At 41.3% G+C, this 25,740-nt stretch overlaps 1 protein-coding gene across 7 annotated transcripts in view; it reads right to left on the bottom strand.

The window, feature by feature from the left end:
• The window catches only part of GRIN2B (glutamate ionotropic receptor NMDA type subunit 2B), a 275,625-nt gene that overhangs the window by 13,834 nt on the left and 236,051 nt on the right, over nt 1–25,740 (bottom strand). For all 7 annotated transcript variants that reach the window (XM_083462730.1, XM_083462732.1, XM_083462731.1 and 4 more), the window contains 5 exons: nt 23,581–23,789; nt 22,823–22,994; nt 21,534–21,687; nt 20,083–20,208; nt 15,974–16,203 (listed from right to left, as the gene is read on the bottom strand). In XM_083462730.1, the coding sequence (XP_083318856.1) occupies nt 15,974–16,203; nt 20,083–20,208; nt 21,534–21,687; nt 22,823–22,994; nt 23,581–23,789 (891 nt within the window). The remainder of the gene's footprint in view (nt 1–15,973; nt 16,204–20,082; nt 20,209–21,533; nt 21,688–22,822; nt 22,995–23,580; nt 23,790–25,740) is intronic.

Raw genomic sequence — 25,740 nt, 5'->3', positions numbered from 1 at the left:
AAAGTGAATTCTAGTCCATTAAGACTTATGCCATAATACACCTTTTAATCTTTCAGGTACCGCAAGACACTTGGTTACTTTTTTCAGTAGCAGACTCACAAAGCTATTTGTTTCGAAGATGCTTCCAAATCTTTTCTAGGACTGCTGGCATCTCCCTTCATTTGAAGTGATGCTCCTCATTCCACAATGTATTGAACAGACCATATCTAAAGGCAGCAAAGTTTAACTGATGGCTACAGTACAGAGAACATCTCACTCTCACTCCTCTTATTTTATTTTGGCAGAAAAGGGTAGAAAATGGGATGGCAGCCATCTTGCAGGCCCCTTGCTACTCCTGGTAAATTCATCCCTCATAAAACTCTTTTCAGGCTGAACTGCTGTAAGATTTTATATGCTACTTGGTTTACCCAAGTCACAATCAATGCTTTCTGGGGTTTTATGAGCAGTAAACTTTAGCACTGACAATTACGAAAACTCCTTAAAATCCATACACAGAGAAGTAGTGGTGGGGAAAGTGAGTCGAGATGTAAGCCAGGGGCCCAAAATCAGCATTAAGAGGTGGAAATTATGCCAAGGGCTTTCAAGTAAATGGAAAATTCCCTCCTCACTGCTGCAGAGAGGCATTTTGCGTGGCTTAGTAGCTACTTTTGCCAATCTAATAATGGGCACAATGAAGGAGACAGTGAAAGTTGCTTAACAGTCAAACATGATACAGTATTGATATTGTAGCAAAAATATCACACCACCCCAATCTCTGAGCAGTGCGAGATTCCAGGGGTCAGGCACTTACCCGAGGTTTGTGTTTCCTTTAGGAATGAGGCATGGTGGAGAGTGTGGTGTCTTTATGATAATATGGTTTATTGACAAATATATACCACCTGAGCTATGATGAAAGATTACCAAAGTCTGTCTCTCATTCAATATCTGGCACCCCAGAATTAGGAGGGGAGTCCAGGAACCCCACAAACTTGTAACCATTTGCGTAGCAAGGTCAGGTGGTGAAATGTTTTGTAACCCCTCCCCCATTGAATTTTATTTTTATTTATTTATTTATTTAGCCAGCCTGCAATAATGGTTTGACTTGTTTTGGGGGAGCCAGAATTGTTGAGCTTTTCTGGGGAACGCTTCGGCAGCAGGAAGCCTACACACGCAAAAGTCACACCGTCTCTCACAGACGTTGAGTGCCGCACAGCATTTTGTCACCCCCCTCAGAGATGGCACCTGGGGCAGACAGCACCCAACACACACACCTTGCGACGCCTCTGCTTGTAACCATATAAACTATGGACCTATGCGGTGCACACACAGTAAACTTCTCTTACATGGACACAGTACACTTATATGAAAAGTGTACTGGGGTTGCCATATTTCAAGCAGTGAAAATCTGGACAGAAAAGTATTCCGTATATGTCTGGGGAAATCCAGACGTATGGCATCCCTAAGTATACACCATCACTTCCTACTGTAAAAAAATCAGACTGCCAATGTGTACATATAGTTCAAAACTTAGAGCTCTTTGAAAATAGCTGTGATCCTTACCAGCAGGGGTGGTACATTTTTCTGTGGTAATACCAATACCTTCTGCTGGCAGAATAGGTATAATCCCCACCAGTACTGTGCAGAAATGTGCATTAAGGAATACTAAGGATGGCACGAGTGTTTCTGTGCTGCTAATAGATGGATGGGGAAAAAACATTTACTGGAATACAGGACATTAAAAAAACTTAGACATGAGAAGCCTGATAAGGTACATTGCACAGAACACAAGAATCCATTCCAAAGGGACAAAATAAAAACCTTTTAGAAAGGCAAAGAAGGCTTTGTACCTGTAAGCCGTTCCAAAATCAATAGTACTTAGATGTGCTTTACTCTGCACAGTAGTGGGTAGGTGGGTGTGGGAAGGGGTGTGGGATCACATGTGTTTCAAAGTATCATGCCACATTTTATCACCATATATAAAGTGCAGACTAAATCCATGATCCCAGCACTCTCAGCCCGAGCTGCGTCGCTACGCTAGGAATAACCAACAATAGGCTACATGTATGTTTGCCAATACACTGAGCCACCTCGTGTTCCTAGGGCTGTAGAACCCAAATCTTGAAGATATGACTTCCAGCATCTTTTTAAAGAATTGCTAATTGTTCAATCAATGTCAATTGTACCTCTGCGACTTGCAACCACTCCCATCCCCCAGGCACCAGATCCAGCTCTGCAGTCCAGTGCAGAGAAATCTTGAAAATTAAATGCAAAGATCCATATGATACCAAAACCCTGAGATCTTTGGCTGCAAACTTGACAGGAACACACATAAATATTCATCCCCAGTCTGCAGGTTTTGTGTTTGTAACATTGAAGGAAACCAGCTGCCACTCACGTACCCATAGGGCCTAGAGGAGTGAAGGAAGAGACTGAAGAAAATGCCTTATTTTTGCACAGAAATCATTCTATCAGAAAACATCCCCCCCCTCTCAAGAATAGCCTCATTTCTGCCCCTAATAACTAGTGATTTGGACCAATTCATTTTGAGCCTGTAATACCTGCAAGTGCAATAAGCCTTAAAGGGCCAGGAAAAGGGCTGGCTATGAAAAGAATTTGTGACTCTGCTGCAGCAGAACTGGGAAAATTAGTGAAAAAGCAGGAAAGCGGCTTCCTCTTCCCCCCAGAAAGCCTTAGCTACCTATCAGGGCCTGGTGCATACCAGGTCATCATAGTACTTTTGCCAGGCCAGGGAACTAGAGGCTGGAGGGAAGGCTGGGCATGGTGAGGCAGAGACAATTCCGTGGAGGAAACAGCAGGAAGAACCCAAATAGGGAAGCTTTTAGGGGGTGTTGCATCTTGTCACATAGTGCCATTATGAAAGTTCACAAAGCTTCTCTGCTGGTGGCGTTCTCTGTTGTGCCAGAGTTTGATGATGACATAAAGCAAGGAGGCAGAATCTTTTTCCACCCAAAGGCTGCATTTCCTTCTGGACAATCTTCCAGAAACCACGCACCAGAGATGAGCAGGGCCAGAGGGGAAAGTGTGCAGAGCAATAAATGTAAAATTTCCTTTGCCTAGTGGGTTAATTTCTACCGGCGCTCATACCCCACCACCCACCCACCCTCCAGGCAAGAACGAGGCATCACCAGAGTTCAACAACACATTCTACCGAGGCAAAAACACTCAATGAGGGTGTGGAGCAGGGCCAGTGAGGTGTGTGGCCTGTGAAGAGGGTATGTGACCAGGGAGTGGGTGTGGCTTAGGGAGAGTCCTGTGAATCTGATAGGCCTGGAAGACCGCACATGGCTCCTAGGCCTGAGGTTCTTCACCTCTGACACAAAGGGTGAATGCCTCAGGACCCATTGCAGGTTTGAGTACCTTAACACTTTCAAATGGAACAACATGGGGAAGCAAGTATGTCCTCTTGCTAATAGGTCATACGTAGAAGGTGGGTTTTTAGGAACTCTCAGATGTTCTGAACTAGGAATGCTTAAGAATTCTGTTTCATTTGCATTTTTTAAGCAAAGCAACCAGATGTACAAATTGAAACAAAGTTATCCTTTGATTGTCAAACACCTCCAAACATTGTGGTACTGTTCTCAGCTCAAAGAACTACCAAAAAGCCTATTAAATTGTGTTGTTTAGGCCAAAGTCTACACAAAATTGTATATTTTAGGATAAAAAGTATATTTTAGCTAAAGATATGTCAAAAAATGTGCGTCCTGTGAGGAAATAAGTAACAAAGAATGCAGATTTCCATGCAGATTTATTAAGAACAAGAGAGAAGGCACTTATGAATGCAAAACATGCAAAACTGCTTCTGGGAACATGGCCAACTCCACCACTGGGCAGCAGATGCTGGAATTAGAGTAATGGGAGCCACCACCATCCAACCATTCCTTCTCAACACCCTTCTCTCTCCTCTGTTGGAAGACAGAACTGGGTGTCCCATGTGGCTTGTCATGCAACCCCTGCACTTAGGCCTGTTGCCCTCAGGTGCAGTGGAGGATGCCAATATTGAAGTAGAATTCCACTGCTAGTCCAGTCCACTTCTGAACACGGAATCAGGAACAGTTCATAATTCTATGCATTTACCTGACAGGGTGATGCTGCAAAGATAGCTTCCAGATAGCAGCATCACTGCTGCTTACAGGGATGGGAAGGGGCAAGATGGCAGCAAGGTTGGGGCTGTGCAGCCACACTGGCAGAGCCAATCCAGTGTTCCCACCTATGCATCCACACAGCCCCAGCCTTGCTGGTCCCTCACCCCTACCAGTGTGTGGCAAGTGATACTGCTACCCAGAAGCTATTGTGGCAGCTCTGCTCCACTGTGCAAGCCACACCTGCCTGCAGTTGGTGTGTGTGGATCATCTTTTTTGCCTCAGGCAGCAAAATGTCTTGGGCCAATTTAACCATCAATTATTATTCTGAACTCACTTTAAAAAGTAAGAACAAATGTGTTCTAAAGAAACATCAAAGTGTAACATTCCAAAGAATAAACATATAAAAAAAAATGTCCAGTGGCACCTTATAGATCAACTAAGTTTGTTCTTGGTATAGGCTTTCATGTGCTTGCACACTTCTTCAGATACACAAAGGATACTTTTACGTTCATATAATTGAAGCCAATGTCTTGGAAAAACCAGAATCAGTTTACATTATTTGGTAAGTTATTTGTGAGGCCAAATAGAAAAGATGCAGCATTATTTAGCTATAGCTGCTCTTCTAGACACAGAGGGGAAGCAGCTTTTTAAAATGAAAGTGTCGCTTTTTAAAGTTTGTCTTTAAACAGTGAACAGAATTTTACATGGCAATTTAACAAGGAAGTTTGCATCTGGGGGATATTCAGCAGAGGTAAATGTTTGGTGCAGGAGGTGTTTATGTTGCAGTTTTGTCTAGTTTTATCATATCTGCTGTGGACTAAATTAGTGCTGACTTAAGCTCTAGTACAAGGCTGTGGTTTTGAGTTTCCATAAAGCAGTACTACTGTTTTGCTAGGTGCAGATAATCTCTGGGCTTATTCAAACTCCTGGAAGGAACATGATAGGCAATATTTGATTTCAACAGCTAAATATAATATTATTGATTTCTGATGTTCATAGTGCTATCAGCAATATCTAAATAAAACAACAAAATTGGCAACAATATGATTGCAGGGAAGGAATGTGGCTATGATAAGTTTTGAAAATACAGCTTTTCAAAATACAAAAAACAAACACAGTCATTCTGCAATTATCAGAATGCCAGAGCTCCCAATTCAATCGTTTTCCAAACACCCTAGAAATTTGAAGTTTGGTTACTCCCCCCCCCCCGACCTATGAAAAAACAGTTGGTTAATATTTCATCTACCATTTTGGTTATTATTATTGTCTCTATAAATCCCTCACTAAAGTCCTGTTTAATGTGAGTTAATGAAAGTCATTGTGGATAAGATATCTGGAGTTATTTTCTTTTGCTCACTCACCTGCCTGATAGATGCCACGGCTGCCCAACTGTAGCATGTTACTTACATCTCAATCAGTCCTGCAACCCAATCCCAAATACTTTTATTCAGGAGAAGGTCCCAGTGTGTTCTGTAAAATGTACTCTCTGGTAAATAAGTAAGTTTAGGGGTTCAATCGAAAGACTACTGCCTTTGTGAGAAGAAAAGAAGCTTTCTTTTACTTTTGTTTGTTTGCCACTTGATCTGCTCCTCATTTCTTTCATTATTGTCTTCTAATGAGAAGTTTGTTGTTATTAGGAACTTACAAAGCTACCTTATACGAGTCTGCCCAATGGTCCATCTAGCTCAGTATTATCTATGATGGTTGTGGCTCTCCGGGGTTTCAGAGTCTTTCCCAGCCCTACCTGAGGGAGCTGAGGAGCAAACCTGGCCCTGTCTGCACACAAAACAGATGCTCTACCACTGAGCTACAGCTGGAGGGCACCAAGAAATCCAGTGAGGGATGTTTTCCTTCTACGCTGATGCATCACACACTCAAATGCTGCACCTTTTGCTTCTCTACCTATCACAAAGCTCTGAAACACACAAGAGCCAGTAAGCAAAACAGGCAGAAACTCCCTTCATCTGTAATTTAGCTTAGTAAGTTCTCATACATTTTTGCCCTATTGTGAGCTTAAATGGGAATTGCTATAGCTACGGGTGGCACTAAATGGCCAAGGGGAAGGGGATCCACCAATTTCCTTGCAGCCAAGGGCCCAAACAAACTTGGAGTCGAGCCTTATACAAAAGTCTATATGAAGGAGGAATATTTCATCTTCCAAATGTTGACATGCGTAACTCATGTTGCCTCCAGTGTGCTGACTGTCCCAAGATATGCAGCCACATTGCTCAGTGAACTAGAAGCCATTGTGTGTCCACAATACCCCCTTTTGATATATTCCTTCTGACAGGAATTTGAGATGGAGAGGATCCACCATGTCCTCATCATGAATCTCTGACAACGAATTTCAACTAAACTGTCACTCCACTTTTTATCTTCTACATAATGATGTTGATAGTGTGCTATCTATTATCACTGATGCTTGTTTCCTGTCTGGATTAGAAAACACTTCCCAAATTCAGTGTTCATTTATCTTGTAGGAGTTTTAAACTAGTTTCATGATGTAATGCATTGCAGAGGTGGAGAACCTGTGCTACTCCAGGCCTTGTTGACTCTTAACTTTCATTAGCCCCAGCCAGGATCTTGGATTGTCAGAGATAATGGGAATTGTAGTCCAACAGCATCTGGAGAGTCATAGGTCCCCATCCCTGCTATAGCACCTCAAGGCTGTAAGAAAACACTGCATTAAAAAAAAACCAAACTTGATTTCCCTTATTTTCCCTGACCTTGCACAACCCCTGCAGTTTCAAAGTGTTACCCCCTGTATTGTTTTCAACATACATTAACTATGAAGTATGGATTACTGCAGAGGGTGCCAATGTTGGGGGGGGGGCCAGTGGCCATATCTGGAATTTTGAGGAAGTTCCATGGGTGTGTCCCAAAAAGGCTGCTATGGAATGTGGCACAACAAAAAATGGCTGCCACATCTAAAACAGTAGAAAAAGTGAAAGGACCACAAAATTACTTAGGCATCTCTTCTCTCCTCCCCCCCCCCCGTCAAGAGGTAGAAGGGCACCTGCATCAGTCACCACCACATTCAGTCACAGAGGAAAGCTCTTTGCACCTCTCCTCTGTTCAGATTTTTCTATTATTGTCTCTTGCAGTTGTTATTATTGTGAATTGCTTTGGTATTCACTGAATGAAAAGTGGCATGATGATGATGGTGATGCCTGGACCTCCATTGTAACCTATCAAGGAAGCTAGACTGGATTACCTTTGAAGTCCCTTCCTGTTCTATGATTCTATAATTCAGAAGGAGGAAGCTTTCTGACTCCAAGGTCCATACTCTTTCACTGCTAACCATCCAGAGTCCATGCGTCAGCAGAGGGCAGGGCCATACCCTCATACATAACCCACGTTTATATTCTCTCTCTCTCTCTCTCACACACACACACACACACACACACACACACACCATTTCCCCACAATTAAAAGTAAAAATTGGTCAGAAGGTAGATTTTGAATAATTGCCCACATCAATGGAGTGCAATATCCAAATTGGAAATTGAATCTGCCAGAGTGCCACACAATTCCTAATCAAGATATATGTGGGTGACTCTCTAAATCTGATCCCTGGAAGAAACCCCATGCAAAGGTGTATTCTAAGAACTTTTCCAGAAGATTTCCTTAAGAAGCCGATGTTAGGCAGAATCCTGATTTGAGACCTCATGAGTCCCAAGCTGGCTGAGTTTTCTTAGGGCATCTCCACACCATACATAATGCACATCTAAAGTGCATGGCTTCCCTGGAAATTATAGTTTACCTCTCACAGAGCTATCATTCCCAACACCCACAAAACTACAGTTTCCAGGAGTCTTTGAGGGAAGCCATGTGCTTTAAATATACACATCAACTTTTGTCACTATTTCCCTCAGAAATGCAGATTCTGAAACATCCTCTCAGATATACCTTTACCAGATCCTAAGTGAGGAATCAAAGCCAGGAACTCAAAGCAAACTCTGAGACCTTCACTTCTTCCCTGTTAACGGTGAAACATATAACCAAAGTGCTTCCTGAGTAATGTTGGTGCACTGGTGTTCTCAAATATGACTTGTGCTTGGCACCAAGATTTTAATAGTTGTCACTGTAAATTGTAGTCAGTGATATCACTGAGTTGGGAATAAGAAAAGAAATAATTAGCAAGGAACTCTGAGATTAAAAGAAAATAAAAGGAAGCTAAAAATAGCAAGTTTAAAGAAGGTTGTTCTTCTAAAATGAATAAAATCATAGCAGGGATCTAATTAGCAAAGAAATCTTCCATCACATTTCGTCACATGCAGTAAAGTGCACATAGTAGGTTCAGTAGCTTGACTGAACCTCCATGCAGAATCCAAATTTATGCAATCTCTGCATTAACTAGACTGTTTAGTAATTCAGAACAACACAACCTCTTCTCTGACTGTATTGAATCTCTGATCAGAGCAGCTTCTTGCAACCAAGTTACTACATAGGCTCTACATTGACCTTGTTGCTAGGCTACATCATCCCTTCACTGCATAAAAATTGGAAGACTTATAAAATCATAGAATTGTAGAGTTTGAAGGGATCCTGAGGATCATCTAGTCTAACCCAATGCAAAGCAGGAAGCTCAACTAAAGCATTCAAACTCCAAACTTCTCCATGCTGGCAGAGATAAGGGATCACATAAGCCCTCATTGTTACATCTGAAGCAGCACCCCAATTCTACAAGTTGTATCGTGAATTGAAAAGTTCATTTTGAGTGATGTTTTCCATGTAACTTCATTGTAATAATTCAAAGGCAGGTATCTGGGTGTCTGCCATTCAATAAATTTTCTGTTGGTGATAAATTCTGGCAAGAGGTTTTTTTATACAGATGCATTTATGGGAATAATGTCAGGAGATAAAATATGGATGCAAAATGTTAATGCTAAATTTGGTCACCAGTCTTCTCAGCACAAATATGCACACCAGAAATATACAGCATTTTACCAAATGCTACCAATATCTGAAGCACGTAAATCTCTCTGTGGAGGAAACATGTGAAGCCACTCTTTGCACTATGCACCAATGTGAAAAGAGGATAAGCAAAGCAGTCAGTCACACATTTCTTCTTTTGCTGTTTCCAACTGATCCAATTAATATAAATGACCAATTTGCTGCATCTCCAATGGATTAAAATACTGAGGATAAAATACTGAGCGTGAGTGAGCTCCAGTAACAAAGTATTGAGGAGAAAATTGTGGGATGTAAACACAGGAGCAGTCAATGACAACATTCCTAGAGTGTACATGTTAGAACATGGGGAGGGATGTCTGTCCAGCAAGCAGGTAAACTTCCTGGGGACGGACTTCCTCCGCATGTGACCAGAGGTGGGTGTGGCCTCACCTGTGCAGGTAATGACAAAAGCACAGGGCAGGCAGCCATCTCTCTCTCTCTCTGCCATTTTCCTTCGATGAGGAAACATCTAAAGATGCCCTCTTGGCTCTCAGCCAAGGGAGGAGATAAGGTCTATCTTGCAACAAGATAGATTCTAAGTATATGTAACCTTTTTAAGCCTGTCTGCCGTCTGGGATCATATTGTGAACAGATCGTGAGTAAACTCTTTATACTTTTATAAAGACTGTGTTGTGTCTTGTATTTTAAGAGGGAACAAAGGGGAAATTACCAGAGTAATTATTATAGAGGTTCTAGCGAACCTGTGCACACGTTACCGTTGCGAACTTAAAGGGGAATGTCTATAAACTCTGCTGATATTTTGGGAACTTGTTAGCACAAGTTGGATAAGGATATAATTAGTCAATATATCCTCTCCTGCACCCCAGAACATTCCCACAAAAATAAGGGGGCAGATATGTTAAACATTTGTGCAATCATGGCAACAGGGTGAGGAGGTCAGGGCAGTGAAGTCTTACTGCAACTGCCTACCTGGTACCCAGGCTGTGGATGTCATGTGCCATGTAGATCATGTGAGAGAGGAATGAATGGCTTTTGCACATCAGCACCAGAGATACTGAGAAATATAGTTGTGAGGTTCCTGAGCAAATATATATGTTACAATGATTCTCCAGTGCACAAAATTTCTATGCACAGAGCCTGCTACACAGAGTGTCAGAGTCTCAATGCATTGACATCTGTATGTTAGCCCAGCAGAGAAAATAGCAGCTTTGAGGGGATTTTAAATGGACAAACAACATGGTAGAAAATAATTAACATCCCTCCTCCCTGGCCGTGGTCCTGATCAAATTTGCACATGCTTGGCTGCTTTTAAAAGAGACAGGACATCTGATTTTGGGCCACCAATGTCTCGTTTAATCCAGCCCTTAGGGAAGGGGGTTAAACAAATGCATGGAAGACAGGTCTATCAACAGCTGTTAACTACGATAGTTAAATGGAATCTCCAGGCTCAGAGACAGAGACAGTGTGCCTCTGAATATCAGCTATGAGGAAAAGAAAAGAATGCATGTTGACTGCTCTGGTTACACAGGCTTCCTGGAAGCATCTGACTAGATGGACTGGTTGGACTCTGGGTCTGACCTAGAAGGGCTCTTCTTATTTAAATCAGTGGTAGATCACAGTCGCTGGCATCTCCAGGCAGAAAATCCCTTAGCTAAAACCCTGGAGAGCCATAGCTAGTCAACACAAACAATACTGGGCTAAATGGACCAATATTCTGACTCAGGATAATGGAGATTCACATTTTCCTATTTTCCTATGGGTAGCTTCAAAGGGAACAAGAGCAGAAATATAATGTCCAAAACCCATCATGTAATATTGCAGCGAGATAAGAGGAAAAGACAGCACAGAATTACTGTTAGCCGCACCTTGAAACTGTAATCTTTTAAATCATATGCTGATTATTTCTTTCCATCTTGCCTCAAGTGTAGCCTATTGGGAGATTTTCACACATGCCCCTCTTCCAGCATGAGTGAAATCCAAGTCCAAAAGTCAGCATGCCTATTCTCTGCATGTCTTTAGGCTTTATCTGCTTAAGGTACTGAGAAAAAACACATTTGTACTCCCATTAATCCTGAAGAGTCCCATTACAAGTTTTTACCACCATTAATCCCTGCAGCGTTGAGGAAGAGAGAAGATCCTATGAGGAATGAGTCAAAGCTAAAGCACATCACAGTCATACCAGTGTTTTAAGCCGTTCCACTTTGAGCTGAGATTTAAAGGAGGGCAGGAAAGACAAAAAATATATCACATGTTGGTGTATTTAAACATTCATAACTTTATAACTAACCAGTCTATTTTCTTCCAACGAAGAAGCTTCTATTGAAGGGCACAAGAAACTTAAAAAGGCCAAATCTGTAAACTCAATGGTACATCTTGATTTGCAACTCTTTGTCCACAGACCTCATAAATCACTTCTATTCTTCCTACTTCCTAACGGTCGCAGCAGCCCTTAAACACTGTGTAAAATTGAAGCATCCAGCTAATGTGAAAAGTATTCAATGAAGAATTCAGATCTGGGGTAGGAAACCTGTTGCTCTCCAGATGTTGTTAGACTCCAGTCCCCCACCCAGACCCATCTAACATGGTTAATGGTCAGTGATGATGTCAGTCACAGGTTCCCCACCCATGTGCTAGGTGAGATCTCTTCCTGTAACAAGTGTTCCATAGCTTAAGAACTGGAAAGTGCTGCCTGGCACCTCAATCCTGAATATATTTACTCAAAAGCAGGCCTAATTGATTTGAAAGGAGCTTAGTTTCACAGAAAGTATGCTTAGGATCCCAGTCTATAACAATGAGGATGTACTTATCTTTAAGTAAAATCCTACTGATTTTTAAACTAGGCTGTTCAAGTGTTTAAAGGTAAGGATATGTTTTGCTAGATTATGTTTCATATCCAGGGGCCTAGCCGAATAATAAGATTTATGTGCCTTGGATTTTAAGATTAAAATGTTGAAAAGAATAACACTAAAAACCAGTAACATGGACAAATCAACTGAACCAAAAAGCACAGAATCATAGAAATAAACTGCAATCCTATTTCTATTGTGAAAAATAACCCCTTTATTTCAAATAAGTTCAGCATCTTCTATGAATGTATACATTCAGAGATATGAACACCTGCCTGTTACGCTATCACCAATTTGTCCTTTAACCTTTGGCCCTTTCCTTTGACCTTAAAGAATAAGGAACTGGGAAATGAATATTTAAGGAACAATTATCTGAAGGGGGAAATAATTGGAGGCATGTATACATGGGAATTTGTTTGGAGGGATCTGCTAGAGGAAGAAAATAGGTTCAGCAAAAATGAACCATGAGAATGATGCAGAGGATTTGCCTTGATGACTCTTGAGGTACCCTTCCAACTCTACAGTTCTATGATTCTAAGCAAGATACTACAGTGGTACCTCAGGTTAAGTACTTAATTCGTTCCAGAGGTCTGTTCTTAACCTGAAACTGTTCTTAGCCTGAAGCACCACTTTAGCTGCTGCCACGCCGCCGGAGCCCAATTTCTGTTCTTCTCCTGAAGCAAAGTTCTTAACCCGAGGTACTATTTCTGGGTTAGCGGAGTCTGTAACTTGAAGCGTATGTAACCTGAAGCGTCTGTAACCCAGGGTACCACTGTATACTGTTACTCAGAGACACAGAGGTCTTTAAGCATTTAACACTGGATTTAAATCAATCACACCAAAGGCTAGAATTTAGGGGCCGGGGGTGAAGGGACAAGACTTACCTCATAACTAACACTCAAGACAGACACAAACAACAGCAAGAGAAATCAAAATTAGGATGCAAGGGATTTTCGGAAAGTAATGTTCTAGATTGGAATAAGAAGGCCACACCTGCAGACTACAAGCCCCAACACCTCTAACAATGTCAATGTTGCTGCTCCCAGCAGGAAAGGATTTATAGGTGTCTGCAGCGTTAGGGCCCCATGGGGCTGAGGGGCCTCCAAGCCATTAGTGTGCCTTGTTATCTGAGAGGAGAGCTTTGAAATGTGACTACAAGCAATGAATTGAGATGGTTGAATTCTAGCATTTTAGTTGTTTTGTTTCTACTGTTTGCTTCTCCTTCTTCCCAATTAAAATCAGTGGAGGCTGGTCCGTTAGGACAGAGGTCACCAACCTGGTGCCCATGAAGGCCTTCATTGGCATCCCTGAAGGGGGTTACCAGACTCAGAGCTTTCATTAAAAAAAGAAGAAGTTTCTAGCCCTTCTAATAAGAAATTTTTCAATCATAACATGCAGGTGCCTTTCTGAATAATTTCTTTCAAATGAGCCAGCCTGGCTGTTCCTGCCTCTCAATGTTTTTAGCCAATAAGTGAGGTCAGAGCTGTGACTGATATAGTAAGTTGTTTGGACCCCAGGCAATAGGAATCCATGCAGTCCTAACAGAGATGGATTTATAATGGTACAATTGCAGCAATTGCACCAGGGCTCATGGCAGCAGAAGACCCAAACACTGAGTTTTTAATTTTTTAAACAGTATGTCTTCAGCCCTTCTAGAAATAAAGCTTACAAAGTGTAATGTGCAGGCAGCCTTCAAAGCTGTGGGTTGCCAACCTGATGCAAGCAGAGGGACGACTATATCTTCAAGCTTGGAGGCATGGAGCATTTGCTGGAGTTGGAAGGACCCACCAACTTCCAACTCCTATTGGCTATGAGACTAACTCCTCCCCTACTTTCTGGAAGGATTTGCCTGGGCAGCTACTGTGGGACAAAATGAGAGGAGAGGAGAGGAGTGATAGTTGCTACACCTCTGGTGTTGGGGGAAAGTGCTGAGACCAATTCACCTCTTTTTCTTTGGCTGCCCAGGGAAGGACTTTCTGAAAAGATGGGGACCTAAGAAGTGTGGATGCAACACATACCGTATTTTTCGCCCTATAGGACGCACTTTTTCCCCTCCAAAAATGAAGGGGAAATGTGTGTGCATCCTATGGGGCGAATGCAGGCTTTCGCTGAAGCCTGGAGAGCGAGAGCGGTCGGTGCGCACCGACCCCTCTCGCTCTCCAGGCTTCGCGGACCTCTCCGCAAGCAGCGGGAGCGCTCCCACTGCTTGGGGAGAGTTGCCGGCATCCCGAAGCCTGCGCGCACTGAGATCAGCGCGTCCAGGCTTCGCGGACCTCTCTGCAAGCAGCGGGAGCCAGCGCTGGGCTCCCACGGCTTGCAGAGAGCTGCCTGTTTGGGGGCTGGGGTCGGGGGAAGCTCGGGCCGCCCCAGCCCCGCGCCTGGGGGAAAATATTTTTCCCCCTTTATTTCCCCCCCAAAAAAAAAACTAGGTGCGCCTTATGGGACGGTGCGTCCTATAGGGCGAAAAATACGGTACATTAAAAAATTGTTAAATTCCCTCTTCCAAATCAGGCAAATCTTTTTGTAATGGGAAAAGACAACAGGAATTCCAGCCACAGAACCCTTACATTACATGAAGTTTGGCCATCTATCCAAGAACCTGAAATCCAGAATACACCTTAAGGTAAAGAATAGCCCATGGTTTGGTACAAATTACATTTAATATCTCAAAAGGGAGGGGGAGGGACATAGGAAGAAAGGCCTTTCCCCCCAGGATTTGAATCTACCAACAATAATCCTGTGCTTCTTATATATGCTAATTCATCCATCAGCAACCACTGAAGACTCAGCATCTTTGATGGTTTGTGAGGTTAAAATGGGACAGAATGAATAATAAAAAAGGCACTGAGAAGGTCACAAATATTACGGACATCTGTCTTGATGACATCTAATCTACGAGACTTGCAGCATATCAGACATGCCTGGTTTGAACAAAGTATGATAAGATAATATTGTACTAATAAATATTATTATTGTTAAAAAATAAAACAATGCACTAATGATAAACTAGAGCTTACAACACTATATTCATCACCTCTGTGACCACAAGCCAGTGACCTCTGTCTAATGCTGCTGCACAGCCCAGCCTACCATAAAACATCTGCATCTATAATTCACATAATTGCAAAAAAATCAGGAAATGAGCGCAAGGAAGAAAAAAATATTAAGAAAACGGGTGAGGGAAATTTCCTTTCAGGGTTGCATCCCCATCCCTCATTTACCAATAACAGCAGAGCCCCAAATTACCAACTACATTGTAACTTCATTAATTCACATGGGGGTATTTTTTCTCTCCAGCCTAAGTACTTCCAAATATAGCTATTTAGCTGATATTCTTCCATTTTCTTAAGCTTCATGCTAAAATATATAACCTATCGCTGCAATCCTGTGCACACTTATTTGGGAGTAAAGCCAATTGAATATAGAGGGATTTCCATATAACTATGCATAGGAGTGGGCTATTGTGTATGGGGTGTGTGTGTGTGCTTAAATCCTATTTCTGCCATGGACTTAAGCATATCAGTGTCTGTTCCTCCTCTTTACAGGGAAGATAATAATAACCTCTCAGAGCATTGCTGTGTAGCACTTCTCAGCTTGTGAGAAATTCCTACAGAAACTGGAAAGCAGGAGAACAAAATCAGCCAAAGACAAAATGTTGTATTTGTCATACTTGCCCCAAGCAGAGTTCAAGTGGATTAAAGGGTAGCAGAAGGAATGGGAGGCAGAGCACTAGTTTATTAGTTCACAGTTGCTAAGAAGAGAGCAGGCACATTCTATTTCTTTGCCCAGTCAAGATATATACAAAATCTGGGTTTATCAGGGAAGTCGTTTCAGTTCTCCTGGCAACTGTTCATACAGTTATAGGATGCCAACACATAGGGATGCTCACTTTATACTTTGAGAAACTTGGGTTTAGATATTCACAAATCAATTAAAAAACACACACAAAATAAAATTAAAAAGTTTTCTTATCATTTGAATTATCATGTTATTTATTACTAACATCATAAATTAAATTATGGCTGCATTATTGCTAACCAAGCTCAGGGTGCACTCAATTAAAATCGGAGAAGAAGCAAAAGGTTTTCATGACAAGGAAGCAACCCTCTGAGGTTGCAAATGCATTACCTTTTTGTCGCTCAGCCCAGACACCTGGTCTACATACTCCTCTTGGATCATGAAGGCAGCCAAATTGGCAGTGTAACTGGCCAGAAAGATGACAGCAAAGAAGGCCCACACAGACACCATGATCTTGCTCGTAGTTCCCTTGGGATTCTGCACTGGCACAGAGTTGTTGAATACCAGGCCCCACAATAACCAGATAGCTTTGCCAATGGTGAAAGAAGGACCACCAGGCTCTGAAATGACCAAAAACATAAGCAGAAATAGTGGTCAGACTGGCAAAGTCCGTCATTCCAAGTAGTTAGTACAAAATCCTGACCCTTTTCTCTTATACATCACTTTGTCTGATTGCACAAACATAGGTTGGTATATTGGAAGAATCCCATAAATTTACACACTTTTCTTCCTCTCTTTCTCTGTTCTTCCTGGTTAATATGAACTAATTTACAGCAGAATTCTAACCATGTCTGCTCAGAAGTAAGCGCCAACAGGACCTACTCCCAGGTAAGTGTCCATAGAATTGCAGTGTTAAATCTGAAGAGGTAAAATAGCAGTTGGCTTCTAAAACAGAGACTGAAACCAGGGTTAGAAGTTTACTTCAATCTCTGGTTTAGAAGCTAACTATGGTCAGTGGTAACTGTTCTTATGCCAGGTCAGATGTAGCAATGAAACCTTGCAGTTAACACTAACTAGAGAAAGAAAGGGAAATTCATGCAGCTGGAGGAAGTTGGGAGATGGCAGAACCTTGTTGGATGTTCCCAGTTATCAAAGCATGCTTTGGCAGTGTGATGGGTCGCTGGTAGGCTTCAGTTTTAATGGCGGAGCCAATCAGTTATCAACCAATAGGCTTCCCAGTCCTCCATATAACTGAAGAAAGCAGTCATGTTTGGGGAGAGCCTCACTAGTGGGGGAACTCCTCTTCACTACTCTAAAACAAAACAAAACAAAAAGGATGTGCTCTCCAACTCTAGAAAGGGAAAGCACATCAAAAATAATAAAAATTATTGAAAAACACTTGGCATTGCTGATGTTCACCTGTTGTCTTTTGAGGGCTACATGAGTGTACTAGGGATTGAATGATCCTCTAACAAAAAATAAAAACAGTCCCCAAGAAAGCACAACTCTAAAAGCTGAACTTTAAAAAGTATAGAAAATTGTGTTAACATAGTAAATGAGTGAGGGTGGGGTATTTGTTGTGACACTGACATTTAGGTGGGTACAATGGAATTCCAGCAGCCACATTCTGCACAAAGGACAACAATTTGCATTTCCCATCCACAAAATGCTGTAGGTGGAACACAGGGGAAATGTGACAGTCCTGCAGCAGAAAAGTGTCTTAAATAAATATGCCTGAATCCCACAAAATAATTGAGTGAAAGGACCCTAACGTTCTGTGGGAAACCCAGAAACAAATCTACCCTTGGCTGCTCAGCTCAGTGGGTGACCTTGGGCAACTCACCTAGTCATCATCTTCTGGTTGCTGTGAAGCTAAAAGGTCATTTTGAGTACCTCAAATGAAGAGTGAGGTATAACAAAATGCCATCTGCCTTAACAATACATGCATGCATTTTTTTTATCCAAACATTATCGTAAATAGAGTCACTGAAGCAACTAACTCCGCAAGCTACTCCTGCAACCTAAACTGCAACCGGGAGGAAGTGATACAGGTGCCTCCCCGTAAGATGAAAGTATGCAGTGCTGCACTCTGAGTCTTGGCATACTTATGTATGACTTGCAACCAGAGGCACACATAAATCTTTTTCACGTCACGAGTTTTAGACATTCAGGAGCACTCCCATGAGTAGAACAGAAATTTCATGACGCCTCTAGCTCTATAACAAATTGTGGCATTTGGTATCATAGCTATTGTTGTTCTGTTAAGTAAGTGTGAGCACAGGTTTTCAAAAGTTCTTTAAGTCCTACAAGGTCACTGTGATCTAAACAACTAGAAACATCCATGCAATGAAGTACAAGGCCAAGAGAGTTCCTTCACACAGCTGCTCTTTTTCCGTCTGCATTTTAATGGAACTAACTCAAACCAAGTTCACAGAGTCTATTAGTTATGCTTATTAATGCAGGCTTATGTGCCACAACTCCAGCTGACTTTCAATAAGAATTGAATGAATGTATCTGATGGCAAATCTGGCTCCCGCATATGCAATGCAGATGAGATAAGTTATTATGAGAAACATTCATTTTGCATTTTTTGGCTTTTTGAATACTTAACAGTGAAGCATTTCATCAACATTTATTTTTGCATGCAAATTAATTTATCTCTGTATTGATGTTTATAATTTGCATTTTTAAAATTTGAGGAAGCGAGTAAGGAACTTTTAAAGGAAACTTTTAAAGGGAAAATGGATAAATAAAATAAAACTTTAAACTAGCTCCACTGCATAATTGCAAAGAAACATTGTTGAACATTGCATATTTTCAGTTTTGCATGGTCTATATTTGCTGCTGCTTCTTCCAGAATCACCACAGATTTATAAAGCAAGAGTACCTTTTCAGGATACCTCAACAATTAAGATATGACAATCATCCTCAATGACTACACAGAAGTAAATCCCATTGAGTTGCATGGGCTAACATCATGTGGACTATGCAAACAGCTGCAAACACACAGTGAACTCTGTGTAGCATTTGGTATCCAGAAAAAACATACATGAACATATCCATATTGGCCTTGTGCAATGCGTGTTTCTCATAACAATGTATGTCATCATTTCACATATAGAATCCAGTTTTGCCCCAAATAATTCATTCAAGCTATTCACCATTCACATCTGTTCTGCTACCTGTACTAAAAATATGTGCATGGTGTGTATACAGAAATTTCAGCATGAGCATCTTCATGAATATTCACAACTCTGCATACATCTCCTTAGATATGTGCATTGGTCCATGCATGCTGTCCACAGCTTGTGGACAACAGCTCCCTTTGGCATGACTATACATAAAGCTCTGACTAAATTTCCATTTCAAAATATCTTTTCTTCAGGGCTCAGAAACTTGGTGGCATAGATACGTTCAGGGCAAATTTGAGAAGCGGGTAAAACGATTTTCACACAAATATCTCAGTTCAAGCATCTTCATATTTTCAGCCTGTGGGTAAACCAGAAGGTCTTACGTAGGGGGCCATTTCACAGCTCAACGAAGCCAAGGGAATATACCAGTATCTTACCAGCATCCAAGTGCTTTCACTTATTTTCTGTATTCTGCCTTTGCCCTTCACTCATAAATCAACTCTCTAATCAGACAGCTTTGCATCTTTTGCTCCCTGTCCCCCCACAACTACTCCATCTACATCCCCCACCCACCCGAGGATATTAAATTAATGGTTAATATGTCTCAAATTTATGGAGGCAGTAGAGTATGACAGTGGAGATCGTTTGTCGTTTCTGCTGCTTCAAGGACCCCTAGATTGCTGTAACTTCCCTATCCCTGTCCTTCTTCTGACACACAATCTAGATGTGAATTAATTTGCAAGGGGTTAATGTGCAGAGGTTCTCCATTAGGCACTTTGGGTGAATCTCTGAAAGGAAATAATTCCATTAATGCAATTAGTGTAATGAGAGATAGATGAATGTAACATTACATAGCTTTGTAATATCATCATCATCATTGTCGTCATGTAAATTTCCAGTTATACAGCCAAGGCAAGCAGAACCAAAGTAGGAAAAGCAATCAAGGGTTGCAAATTTATTACGTTAAAATTCATATGCATGACAAAATTTGCAAAATTTTGCACATTTGCTGAGTACCAATTCAAATGTGAACAGTTGTCCAAGGGAATATATATTTCAGTTTAACAAAGTAGCATGTTTACTTTGGAGAAATTATGAGCAAACACACATAGGGTCAGGCAGATAATTTCAGGTCAGCTGGAAATTAGTGGCTCTGTATTGTGAGCCATGCAAATGCCCAATCACCCAAAGAGATCCATTTAAATTTTCTGCTGTTTGTGAATCTATTGATTCAACTTCTTTCCTTGTTTACCCAGAGAAAATACAAAATCTGTAAATGGTTGACATATATGCAGGAGGAGATAAAATGAAGCCAAGCTAAACAAGCAAGACCATAATCGTTGCATGTTGAGAGATATGTCTCCTTACCTCTGCCATCAGCCAGACACCGGTTGTATCCCACAGGGCTGAAGTACTCAAAGACAAAGACCGCCACCGCAGAGATTATAAGCAGCATTACAAACATCATCACCCATACATCAGCACTGAATGGCTCTATAGAGAAAAAGACAGAAAAAAATTAGGTACTTTTCTATCCTACCCCAAAATACAGGCCAGCCCCATCAGTGGAAGCCAAGTGCAAGGACTTCTTCTTATGGAAAGGGCCTTTCCCCCTCATCTCCTCACGCTGCCCCCTAGGGAGGAGAGCTGGTATTGTTCCATCTGGCAGGCAGAAATGATTATGTGGGTGGAAAGATTGGAAGAGCCCATCATTAAATTCCACCCAGAACTGATTTGGTTACTGTTTCTATACAGTTACTGTTATTCTAAACGGCAGTTGCTTTCAGGTACAGAACTTACACAGAAGTGAGTTTTTGCCAGCACCTTACGGTATATAATGAAGGTGTCAGGTGAGCTTCCCTGGAGAGAGCATTCCACAAGCGAGAAACTACTGCAGAAAAGGCCAGTTCTTGTATTGTCACCCCCCAGACCTCACACGAAGAAGGGCCTCAGGCCTTTCTTGCAGGCTCTGGGTGGGCTAGTATGGGGAGAGGTGGTAATATGCAATTGCAGTACTTTGCAATATGTTCTAGTGGTTCTGGCTTTGAAATGTGTTCAAAATACTGCTTTCAGGCTGATGTTGGGATCCTGTTGTCTGGAGCATGTGACTCCATTGTTATTCACTTTGCTTTGACTCTCAGCCTGGTTTAACCCAGGCTCTGGAATTCTCTGCCCCAGAAAGCCAGCCTAGTCCTTTCCCTTTCTGTAGACTGGCACAGAGCGCCATATTGATGTAGATCCTCAGAATGGAAATGAACTAGCCAGTTAAGAATTAGTATCTAGCTTTTTTTGTCAGTATATTTTCTCTGCTGCTATTGTGATTTCATTTGATTTTTTAAAGTTTTATGGTGCTTTGAGGGCTTTGCACGCAAAAAAGGCTTATAAACTTCAAAAAAGAAAGCAAGAAAGAGACTCTGCCTTCACTTCTTTGGGTATAAGGCAAAGTGATAGGAAAAGCTTCTTCTGAACGTCTGCATGTCATACTGCTGGGATGCCAAATGATTGTCATAGGTCAACTCCAGGCTTTGGGAAGCAAAGCTGAAGAAATGTATTTGAACATAATTAAACTTCTAGTTCTGGAACCTGGGACCAATATTTCTGAAGTTGTTGTTAGTATTCTCGTTTTCACATCTAGAACCTGGTTCTGAAATCTAGTTCAGGATTGAACTTCAGAGTGTATAATGTTTCTTTCAAGCAGTGTGTGTGTGCTGTTTGTTTTTTAAATTAGAAAAAGAACAGCAAACATTCTGGTTGTTTTTCTTAAAATATTTTCCCCTGCACTTCGCCTCAAAAAATATATATAATTTAAAAAACTTTACCTAAAAAGGCAGAAGGTGAGACAGTCCCATTGCTTCGTGACACCATTACACTAATGCCTGTCTCAATGAAGGGTACAGAAAAGTCTACCACTTCTGAGCGTTCTGCATTTATGGTGAGGGATCCCACAGCCATATAGGCACGTTTGTCAACCACCTGAGACAAGGAGACAGAAAAATAGTTAATGCAGAGACTAGTGTCTAGCATTCAGGAGCTGGAACCTGTTCAAGAATAAAGGATGCTTTCGGGTAAGTTAAAACAGCGACAGGCTGCCACACATTCATAAGGTTTTGTATATATGAGGCAGGAAGGGAGAAAGCAAGGGCAAATGGTGTTGACATCACATTTGGAAATGGGAACTGGGGAAGATAAAGGAAAAAGAAAGTAGGATGAAGGTGGCACATTGTGCTATAAGAGAGGAGAAAAAGAGTGGCAGGCTAGCTAAGAATTACTTCACATCATATCTGAACATTCAGAATGGAAGGTCAGATCAGTGAAAGGAAAAAAACCATCTTTGTTTTCCATTTCCCTGGAAAACAACAGCCCTCCCCACAAGTGTGCCCTTTTAAGGCAACCAATTGGTTGTGGGTTGGTTTCAGTATTTGTGTACAAACATGTGTACACATACCTGCAAAACACTTTGGGTGTTGGGATCAGAGACAATGTACATTTAGGAACAACATAGGAGGCTGCTTTATGCTGAATTAGACCATCTAGCTCAACACTGTCTACACTGATTGGCAGCAGCTCTCCAGGGTTTCATGCAGGGATGTCTCCCAGTGCTACCTGCAGATGTCAAGGGTTGACCCTGTGATTGAGCTGTTGCCCACAGATTTAGAGACTTGGAGAAAGATGGCAAAAATCCTTTAAACTTTACAGTTGTATATACTGGTGTTTCCTTTTGTGTTATTGTCATACCTCACATCACCTCCTCCATCAAACACATGCTGAGAAATACTCTGGCAGTAAATGGACCACAAGCAGCAGAAAACAACATTATTTCTATTGCTCTTCGTTTCCTGCTTGTTCCAGAAAATATTTTTTCTTACATTTGCTTTTATATTTTAAAAAAACCATGTAAATATCATGTAACTTCACAAATTTGCTTGATGATAATTCCAAGATGATAATTTCTCCCAATGGCAAAATTCAAATTGCTACACAGATTTGGAAAGCATGACTCAATTAATTTCTACCCCAAGAACAAGTATCATCTGGCCATAGGGGGGAAATTATTCATTCAGTCTGTTGGTGAGCCTGTAAGTAAAAGCAGGTACCTTTCATGGCTTACCTCGCCTATCATTCCATTCCATGTTCCATTGATCTTCTTCCCATGTTTACCATTGGTTACCAAGTAAAGATCATAGGTGAACTTGACAAACTTGGAGATTTTCTTGAGAATATCAATACAAAACCCCTTGCAACATTTCTTGGTGTACGCAGTCTCCTCATCCGTCTTGTTGCTAAACAGCCACAACAAAAAGTGATTAAGTGTAACTGATAAATGATATTTTAAAACTAAAAACAAAAACATATGGCCCATTTTTCCATCATGCTGCACTCAGAAAGTGGATTTAATCTTGAGAAATTCCATATGATCCTTGAAAAACACAGAATTACCATGTTTAGTTCCAAATTCAAACTTTGTGTGGCATTCTCAGCAGAAACTGAATGTTATAAGCAGAAATTTTGAAAATATATTCTTGTCATTTTCCTTTTTTCATCTTCTTCCTTTTTTTAGACAAAGGTGCTAATTTCCAACAAAAATGTGATTTGGACAATTTTGATCTGTGCTAGAATTTAGAATTGTTGACAATTGCCTACTGTTATCCCCTACTTCTTTCCTTGGCTACTCTCTCTTTCATTCTCCATTACATCCCTAGCTGAAAACTCTGCTTGATGTTTTGCTGAATGAGCCAAGCTGATTGGAACGTGGAGTTAGTGGCAAGTGGCAACAAAGCCAGCCTGAGACGGTCCAGCTGGCTTTGCTGCTGTGGAGAGAAACATGCTAGGAGGAATCAGCTGGAGAAAGATCCTGCTGGCACTTACTCTGTCACATTTCTTTTTTGGCATGGGACAGTGTTTCTCATACAGGTACCGCTTAGGGGGTCCACATTTTCCACAATGACAAACGGTGCTTCTTCTAGGGTCACTATGCTGAGATGGTCATCCGCACGCTCCTCACTGTCAGGGTAAAGCTCAGAACGTGGCCACACATAATACTTCATCTTGAGACGCTTGTCCTTCCACCATCCCACCTGAAGCAATGGAAAAACAGAAAGAGATCATTGCTAAAACCATCACCCCAAATTACAGTCCACGTGGTCAGCTGAACTTTGTAGAAATACATGGAAACTGAATGTCTGGATTAATTAATTTTAAAACTACGCACTAATCCCTGATCCAAAAATGAAGCCAGTCTTAATGAAGCAGCAGCAGCATCCCATTAAAACCCACTGAAACAAAAGGCCTCAGTTGTTTCTCAAAAGACAAGCAGCGACAGGGCCAAACACACATGCACAACCCTCAGGAAGGTGTCACACAAAAAGAGCTCTGTCTCTTATGCCCAAGTCCAACAACAAGAAGGCTTGGAACAGGGCTCAGAAGTAGATCTCAGTGCTTTGATCAGGTTCATATGGGAGTAGGTGATTATTGAGATTCCCCCGTCTTAGACCATTCAGGGCCTGAAACGTTAAAGTCAGCACCTTGAATTTAGAAACAAACTGGTAACCAGTGGAACATCAGAATAATAGGATCTAACTTGCAAACTCCATTTAGAACTCTGGAAGCTGCTTTCTCAACCATCTTCAAAGGTAGTGTACATTACAATAATCTAACCTGGGAGAAACTAGGGCACATGGATAAATGGCCATGCCTAGTTTCTCCAGAAAAGGGAACAGCTGCAGATTAGCTTGAAGCTTTTAAGAAGATTCCTGGTCATGGTGGCACTGCTCCCTGGACATCCAGGAGCAAAGCTCAATGCTGACTTTAAGAGGAATGTAACCCCTGTTTCTATGTGAAGTACTTGAATGGGATGTTACCACAGCTAACACCACATTGCAAAGATAAAGGTTTTCCATGTTCCCTGGCTGAATTATTATTATTATTATACCTATTATACCTTTAATAAACACCCATTTAAGATTTTGCTACAAAAATGTAAAAAAAGAATATATTGTTCAGTTTTCTGCAACATGTGACGATGTTTTAACAGGAAGCTTAAATAAGCTTATTTTTGTGCTACTGTGTATGACATTATGAACCTTGATCTTCCATTAATACCCAAAGTTATTTCCTGGGAACTTGGCATTACTGTGTTTTCTACGTTGAGTACTAGATATAGAAAAATATTTCTTTGAAATTGGTTCTGATCCATTCACAAGTTGACATTTTTAGGACTAATGCTCCTTGAGGTGCAATATTCCCCACAGAAAGTCCAGAATACCTATCAATGATGCTTTCAGACATGAAAAGTCCTGCCTTTGTGCCCATTATTTCCATCACCATTGACACTAATTACTGCCTTGGTTAGCAGATATGAGACAAGAGGGCACAGGCTGAGCAAACTCCCCTATATTTTGTGGCTGTGGCTCCCTCAACCTCCACCCACTGGGTTTTGGTCAAGGCAAGGTGAATACGGGAGCAGTGTGGGTGGAAGACTAAAGTGAACTTTGGCTCCTCACTCTTTACCTGCTTTGTGGGCTTTAATTCCTCATGCCTGTCAGTTCACCCTCTTCTACTATTGCATCTGATGTTTTAGAATCACTGGACAAAAGCACTTATTATAGCCTCTTTGGATGTCAAAGGTTACGTCAGTATAATCAAGGATTTTTGGGTATTCTGAATTTAACAGCACCCAGATCATTAAATATTTATTGCTCCTTTTAAAAAAATAATATCAAATTAAGGTTTTAAAAAGAGAGAGAGAATCCAATGTGGGCTTAGTAAACAAGTTATTTCAAGAAAGGAATAAAAGTCATTTACAGGCATAGGTGACCTGCTTACTCATGATCCCAAAGGGTTTACAGAGGACTTGAACAGTCAAATCCATAGGTATTACAAGAATTATGATAGGTGGGTCCGACATTCTCCTGAGTAGGCAATAAAATACATTGTAGTGTTATGAATTTTGGGTTTGTTTAGAAGCCTAGAAACTCATCTTGGCATATGTGTGCAGTGTGGAATGTGTTGCAAAACGTATGGAGGTGA

The sequence above is a fragment of the Podarcis liolepis genome (genome assembly GCF_965112155.1).
Source record: "Podarcis liolepis genome assembly, chromosome: 10".
NCBI classification, from domain to species: Eukaryota; Metazoa; Chordata; class Lepidosauria; order Squamata; family Lacertidae; genus Podarcis; species Podarcis liolepis.
Note: the sequence above shows the minus strand (reverse complement) of the source record. Positions and strands in the feature narration are given on the sequence as shown.